We start from the raw sequence: 8,259 nt of genomic DNA on the forward strand, positions 1-8,259 counted from the left end.
AAGCCTATTTACAGCTTTACAACTTCTCTAATGGCTGTAGAGCCTCCCTTTTGAAAAGGTGAATGTTAAGTTTTTAGAAGTGCCATATTTTTTACAGATTTAAAAAAAATGCAAAACAATTATTTTAAGCAACCTAAATATAATTTATATGAATACTCCTAGAGTCTATGGCCATTATTTTAGGTTTTAAGTGTGTATAGTTTTGCATATTGCATATTCTGTATTTTAGTCTCATTGTGTCCTGATCAATCAAAGGCACTGTGTTTCGGGCTTCCCTGGTGGCGCACTGGTTGAGCGTCCGCCTGCCGATGCAGGGGACACGGGTTTGTGCCCCGGTCCGGGAGGATCCCACATGCCGCGGAGCGTTTAGGCCCGTGAGCCGTGGCCGCTGAGCCTGCGCGTCCGGAGCCTGTGCTCCGCAACGGGAGAGACCACAACAGTGAGAGGCCCGCGTACCACCAAAAAAAAAAAATAGGCACTGTGTTTCTTCAACCCAACCTTTTTTTTTTTTTTAGTTCACGTAAAGGTTGATCAGTCAAGTTAATGAAAATATCAAAATTTTTGAGTTAGTGTATGGCAGAAGAAATTTAATTTTGTTGCAAATAATACAGTATTTGGTGTTTCCATTCTGGACAAGCTAAGCTGCAGAAAGAGCAATGGCATTGAATCTTGGTTCATCAGGGTCACGTTCCATAAACTTCTTGCAAACTTCTATGGCATCCTCTAATAAAGTTTCATCACTAGTTTCCCCATGGTTAATTGGAAATGGTTTCTGTCCATCTATTCATATAGATGCCCATCCATCTACATGAACTAATGCAATAGAATTAAGATCTACTTTTTCATCTATATTTGGTGCCTCAGTCTGACCTTCATGGGCACTGGTCTCATGAGTAACTCGAATGGCGTCATAGTTCTCCAGGTGTCTGGCTCGTTCTTCAGGGCTCGTTGATGCAGACTCCTCCAGGAATTTTTTCAAGGTTGATCCAGATTCAAAGTGCATCTTGTCTTTATTGTTGGCAATAGCATGGATTATTCCAGTTGTCCCACAGGCATTGCTGACGGTTTGCTTCATGAAATATACTGATGATGTAACATCTTGTCCCTGAGATTTTATTTTTTCCTCTTCTTCTGTTCTGAATACCTCATACTTTTCTGTAATAGGGAAGAGAAGCAACACTGCACACACTGGTCTTGGTACCATGCTAAGGAGTTCAGGATCCATTCCATATACATCAACAAGCTGCCAGTTAGGATGTAGACCTAATTGTTTGAGAAACTGGTTGGTGACCTCGGGATTGGCCTCCAGCGGCAGCCAGCGTTGACCCTCCATGGCTGCTCCGCCCGGCCCCTCTCCAGCTCTCCCAACCTTCTTTTTTTTAACATAGATATGGGCATACAATAATGATGACATTAAACATTAAGAGTTGAATTCTTTGATTTCGTAAGTATGTTTGGAAATAAATTGTGTTTTAGAAAAAAACTTTACATTTGTATAGCAACTTTAATTCTTGGATCCTCACACAGTATCCCATTTTATCCTAAACCCAAACATAATAAAATAAGGCAGGCATTACTGTTTGTATTTTACAGGTGAGCAAATTGAAGTACAAAAATTAAGTGTATTGTCCAAGGTCACACAGCCAGTTAGAGGGAAAGGCCAGTCAGAAACTCAGTTCTCTGAATTCCCAGCCTCAGGGTCTTCATTATTCCCCTGTAAGAAACTACTGTCCACGGAATCCGCCTGCCAATCCAGGGGACACGGGTTCGATCCCTGGTCCAGGAAGATCCCACATGCTGCAGAGCAACTAAGCCCGTGCATCATAACTACTGAGCCTGCGCTCTAGAGCCTGCGAGCCACAACTACTGAGCCTGGGTGCTGTAACTACTGAAGCCCACGTGTCTAGAGCCTGTGCTCTGCAACAAGAGGAGCCACCGCAACGAAGAGTAGCCCCCACTTGACGCAACTATTGAAAGCCTGTGCGCAGCAGCAAAGATCCAACATAGCCAAAAATGAATGAATGAATGAATGAATAAATGAATAAAAAGGAAATACGCTTTAAAAAAAAAGAAGAAACTGTCCTTGCTGAACATCTTCTGTTATTTCTTTTCTTTTTATTTTTTTGAGGCATATTTTTAGAGGAATCCTTGACAGTAGCCTTGATTTGGCTATTTTTAAAAGTTGTGGGGGCTTCCATGGTGGCACAGTGGTTGAGAGTCCGCCTGCCGATGCAGGGGACACGGGTTCGTGCCCTGGTCCAGGAAGATCCCACATGCCGCGGAGCGGCTGGGCCCATGAGCCATGGCCATTGAGCCTGTGCGTCCGGAGCCTGTGCTCCGCAACGGGAGAGGCCACAACAGTGAGAGGCCCGCGTACCGTAAAAAAAAAAAAAAAAAAAATCTGCCTGCCAATGCAGGGGACAAGGGTTCGAGACCTGGTCCGGGAAGATCCCACATGCCACGGAGCAACTAAGCCCATGCACTACAACTACTGAGCCTGCGCTCTAGAGCCCACGAGCCACAACTACTGAGCCCACTAGCTTCAACTACTGAAGCCTTGCATCTAGAGCCCGCATGCCGCAACAAGAGAAGCCACCGCAGTGAAAAGCCCGTGCATTGCAACGAAGACCCAATGCAGCCAAACGTAAATAAATTAAAATAAATAAAGAAGTGTTGCCTCCTTTAAAAAAAATGATTGAGAGGGATTCAATAGAAAACAGAATTATAAGTGGAGAGGAGAGGATGCTAAACTCTTTTTAATAGTTTGCTCTAAAAGGAGTGAAAAAATGGAGAGGCAGCTGGAAGGAAATGTGGAACAAGGGACATTCACTCAACTCTTATTATAACCTTCTGTCTCCAGGTCAGTTTATTATTTTCTAAGTCTGCTTCCCACAATTTTAACTCTAATGAAATTCCACTCATTCCATGAACATGCTATGGAACCTAATCTGCAGCCACAGTGAAAGAGAATTGCTGTTTGCATCATTGACAGCATTCACAACCATTAGTTTTATGTATACAATTTTCCTTTCACAACTGGTCTTACGTTGTAGCTTTTGAAAAATTTTAAGTGTATTTATGGGTCACATTATTTAATTTCTAAGCCCTGTGGACCATTAATTTGTATACTAACCAAGTCTGTTTGTTTAGGTTAACTTTCCTATTTATCCCTGAGACTATTAACTGCTTGCAGAAAAAAAATTTTTTTTTCTTACCTATTTATCGTTTCTTCTCAGCTCCAACACTATTTCTGGTATCAGTTATTAAGTACCCAACAAAAATGTGATAAATGACCATTGAAGAACATTAAAATTAAGATCTTCTGTTCATCAGAATGTCACTGAGAGTGAAAATCAAAGACACTAAGTAGGAGAAGATATTAAGATATTTGCCATAAATATAAACACACACACACACACACACACACACCTGATAAAAGGCTCCTATCCATCACTTAAGAAAACTCTTTCGAGGAATTTTCTCTCACTTTGGAAAACTGAAAATATCTCTTAAAGTTCATCATATGCATATCCAAAGAATGAACAATTCTAAGTATACACAGGAGAAATGAGACATAAGAATATTCATAGAATATTCTTAGCAGTATGTCGAAAAGACATGAGTATTGATAGCAGCACTATTTATAATAGCCCCAAACTGGAAACTTCCCAGATAAAATCAACAATAAAAATTGCATTAGAGGTCAGCAGGGTGGTTATCTTTTGAGGGCCCATGAATAATGTCTGGAAGGGGAAATGGGATGTGAGTGCCTTTATGATTTATGTACACATTTTTGTATCTAATACTTCAATAAAGGATTTGTATTTAAAAAAGAATTTGATGAATGAATGAATGAGTTCTTACTCTAAGAATACCTATTACTTCTTGTCAATACATGTCCTAGAATTGACCTTTCCAAAGTTCATTCTTTCAACATACCTTCCTCTTATGTGCTAGACTACAGTGGGTACAGGGGATACAGAAGTAAACAAAGAAATTTAGTTTCTTTTTCTTCGTGCAGTTTACAATGTAGTTTATTTGCTTTGAGCAAAAGTGTATTACTGTCACCATTTCCATACAAGTCTGGACCAGAGTTCACTGATGGAATGCTCTGTGACCCAGTTCTTTTTTTTTCTTTATTTCACCTATTTCCTTAACCAGGAAGTCCCTGTATCCAGTATAACTTTATATATATATATATATATATATATATATGTAAATTTTCTCCTAGTCTCTAGAGGTTAAAAATGTAAAATTTACTGGTTCCTAAGATAAGATATTTAAATTTGACCATATTTTTTAAATTTATTTTTTTTAATTTATATTTATTTATTTTTTGTGGTACGCGGGCCTCTCACTGCTGTGGCCTCTCCTGTTGTGGACCACAGGCTCCAGACGCGCAGGCTCAGCGGCCATGGCTCACGGGCCTAGCCGCTCTGTGGCATGTGGGGTCTTCCCGGACTGGGGCACGAACCCGTGTCCCCTGCATCGACAGGCGGACTCTCAACCACTGTGCCACCAGGGAAGCCCTAAATTTGTCCATATTTAATCATCCTGAAAAGATAACATTTTATTGAGACCACATTTCTTGTGAGCTTTTTCCGTAATGAATGAGTGATTTACAAAATGCATGCTCTACATTTTCTTCCTTTAAGACTTATGTGAGACATTATCAATTCCTCGTATTTCTTTTGGAAGGACACAAAAAGGAACATCATTATCTACTCCCCTATCTTTAAATATGAGAAGCATGTGTCCAATTAAATCTACTGCTTCCTCTTCATTGTTCTGTATGAATAATTAACCTTTCTAAGTGCTGACATCAGGAAGGTTTTGAATCTCTCTTCCGCGGGGAAAATAAAATGAACAGAACTGATGCTTCTTTAGAGTTTTCTTTTTAATCACTTTGAAAGATAGTTAATAACAGTGAAATATGAGTGTTAAAATCTAAAATGTTGATTCTGAAAATTATTGTTTTGTCTTTGGCGATAATGATTTTATTATTAACGTGGGCTTCTCTAAAACAATAATGTTCTCTAATGCAATCATTTAGAACAATATGGTCACCAATTTACTTTCATTAGTCACATGGAAACATTATAAATCAATTCTTATGATCTTTGCAATTGAAACTTGCTGGATGCCAGGTGTGTTAGTATCTGTTAATTATTATCCTTTTAAACCTCATTCTTTCTGTAAGTAAGATATGCACTTCAGGACTTTTTTATAGTTTAAATTGTTCTGCTCATCCTCCTACAGTTCTCCTACAAGGTTTTTGCCCCTCTAAGTTGATTTATAATGTAACCTTGAAACAAGGAGAAGCATTAGTCGACTGCTGTTTTAATAAATGGCTTGTCAGCTATTTTACAACTATGGTTATTTCTTTGACTAGAGAAATTTCTGGATAGCAGGCTTTTGAATTCCTAATTATTTTAAAGATTTGGCTGGACATTCTTGGTCAAATCTGTCTTCTGTGCAAATAAATACTTGACTGCTAGGGAGAAAATAGTTTTGATATGTTTTGATTTTGATTTTATGTATCCTGATTTCATCACAGACTTATTAGTCAGTTTGGAGAGTTGAAAATGTAATAAAACCATTTTACATTTAACCTGATAAAATACCAGTTACCTCTCTGTTTTGTTTATTATTTTGCAGCACAGAGTTAAATTATCATGAGAAATCAGTAAAATTTTGGAATGTGAATTCTGCAAAACTCTTAGCTTCCACAGTCAAATTTAATTAGGCTCACTTTTCACAGTGATTTTTTTTCCCCCAACATGCACAATTGCCATTTCAAAATAAATCTCATCTTAAACTGAACTTACCATGTTCTCTCTCCTTGCTTTTTCTGCATCCCCAGTTTCCATCTCTCTTAATGGCATCAGTCCACCCACTCTACCAAGCTGAAACTCTTAAGAGTATTCTAGATGTTTCTTCTTCCTCCCATGCATCCCTATGGCCTGAAAAATTTACCAAAATATCTCCTTATTCTTCTCTCTCCTCTTTATCCCTACAATTGCTGCCTTTTTGGGGTTTTCAATATTTCTTACTTCCAAACTGACTTGTTTTCTGCAGTCTTTTCTTCTCCCCTGCTTCGTGTTACACTCACAACCATAGCTCACATGGCAACGTTGGATGTAACATGCAAATCTGAGTTTATTATTACTCTTTGGATTAAGCTCATTGATTTTTAAAGAATATATTTATCAAAATGGTTTCTTCTAGATGGTGAAACTTTTAGTGTGTTTATCTTTTTTTTTTTTAATACTTTACATTGCTTCTTTTTTTTTTTTTTTTAATTTTGGCCACTCAGCATATGGGATCTTAGTTCCCTGACCAGGGATCAAAACTGTGCCCCCTGCATTGGAAGCATGGAGTCTTAACCACTGGACCACCGGAGAAGTCCCTATACTTTACATTTTGCTACATTTCTTGAACATGAGCTCAGTTCTTGTGAGAAAAACAGTAAGCAAACAACCAAAGCAACCTAGAACTCTCCCTTCAATGGATTTAGGTTCTTTTTCTGAATTTTTCAATTTTATTTAATTTATTTTTTTATACAACAGGTTCTTCTTAGTCATCAATTTTATACACATCAGTGTATACATGTCAGTCCCAATCGCCCAGTTCATCCCACCACCACCTCCACCCCCCACCGCTTTCCCCCCTTGGTGTCCATACATTTGTTCTCTACATCTGTGTCTCAATTTCTACCCTGCAAACCGGTGCATCTGTACCACTTTTCTAGGTTCCACATGTATGCGTTAATATAGGACATTTGTTTTTCTCTGACTTACTTCACTCTGTATTACAGTCTCTAGATCCATTCACGTGTTCATTTTTATGGCTAAGTAATATAGCATTGTATATATGTACCACAACTTATTTATCCATTTGTCTGTCCATGGCATTTACATTGCTTCCATGACCTGGGTATTGTAAATAGTGCCACAGTGAATATTGGGGTGCATGTATCTTTTTGAATTATGGTTTTTTCTGGGTATATGCCCAGTAGTGGGATAACTGGGTCATATGGTAATTCTATTTTTAGTTTTTTAAGGAACCTCCATACTGTTGTGCATAGTGGCTGTATCAATTTACATTCCCACCAACAGTGCAAGAGGGTTCCTTTTTCTCCACACCCTCTCCAGCATTTGTTGTTTGTAGATTTTCTGATGATGCCCATTCTAACTGGTGTGAGGTGATACCTTATTGTAGTTTTAATTTGCATTTCTCTACTAATTAGTGATGTTGAGCAGCTTTTCATGTGCTTCTTGGCCATCTGTATGTCTTCTTTGGAGAAATGTCTATTTAGGTCTTTTGCCCATTTTTGGACTGGTTTTTTTTTTTTTAATATTGAGCTGCATGAGCTGTTTATATATTTTGGAGATTAATCCTTTGTCCGTTGATTTGTTTGCAAATATTTTCTCCCATTCTGAGTGTTCTCTTTTTGTCTTGTTTATGGTTTCCTTTGCTGTGCAAAAGCTTTTAAGTTTCATTAGGTCCCATTTGTTTATTTTTCTTTTTATTTCCATTACTCTAGGAGGTGGATCAAAAAAGATCTTGCTGTGATTTATGTCATAGAGTGTTCTTCCTATGTTTTCCTCTAAGAGTTTTATAGTGTCCGGTCTTACTTTTACTCTAATCCACTTTGAGTTTCTTTTTGTGTATGGTGTTATGGAGTGTTCTAATTTCATTCTTTTACATGTAGCTGTCCAGTTTTCCCAGCACCACTTATTGAAGAGACTGTCTTTTCACCATTGTATGTCCTTGCCTCCTTTGTCATAGATCAGTTTACCATAGGTTTGTGAGTTTATCTCTGGGCTTTCTATCCTGTTCCATTGGTCTATGTTTCTGTTTTTGTGCCAGTACCATATTGTCTTGATTACTGTAGCTTTATAGTATAGTCTGAAGTCAAGGAGTCTGATTCCTCTAGCTCCATTTTTTTCCCTCAAGACTGCTTTGGCTATTCAGGGTCTTTTGTGTCTCCATACAAATTTTAAGATTTTTTGTTCTAGTTCCGTAAAAAATGCCATTGGTAATTTGATAGGGATTGCATTGAATCTGTAGATTGCTTTGGGTAGTATAGTCATTTTCACAATATTAATTCTTCCAATCCAAGAACATGGTATATCTCTCCATCCTTTGGTATCATCTTTAATTTCTTTCATCGGTGTCTTATAGTTTTCTGCATACAGGTCTTTTGTCTCCCTAGGTAGATTTATTCCTAGGTATTTTACTCTATTTGTTGCAGTG

The 8,259-nt window shown here is 38.1% G+C and overlaps 1 protein-coding gene across 1 annotated transcript; it reads right to left on the reverse strand.

Annotated features, from left to right (window-relative positions):
• Positions 1-784: 784 nt before the first annotated feature.
• Positions 785-1,351, reverse strand: LOC307068589 (ubiquitin carboxyl-terminal hydrolase isozyme L3-like; the record flags this gene model as incomplete). The annotated part of the gene is made up of 1 exon (XM_079726543.1): positions 785-1,351. Exon 1 carries the CDS (start codon positions 1,331-1,333, stop codon positions 785-787), a length of 549 nt encoding a protein of 182 aa, XP_079582669.1. The 5' UTR covers positions 1,334-1,351.
• Between the last annotated feature and the right edge of the window lie 6,908 nt (positions 1,352-8,259).

The sequence above is a fragment of the Hyperoodon ampullatus genome (genome assembly GCF_949752795.1).
Source record: "Hyperoodon ampullatus genome assembly, chromosome: 20".
Taxonomy (NCBI): domain Eukaryota; kingdom Metazoa; phylum Chordata; class Mammalia; order Artiodactyla; family Ziphiidae; genus Hyperoodon; species Hyperoodon ampullatus.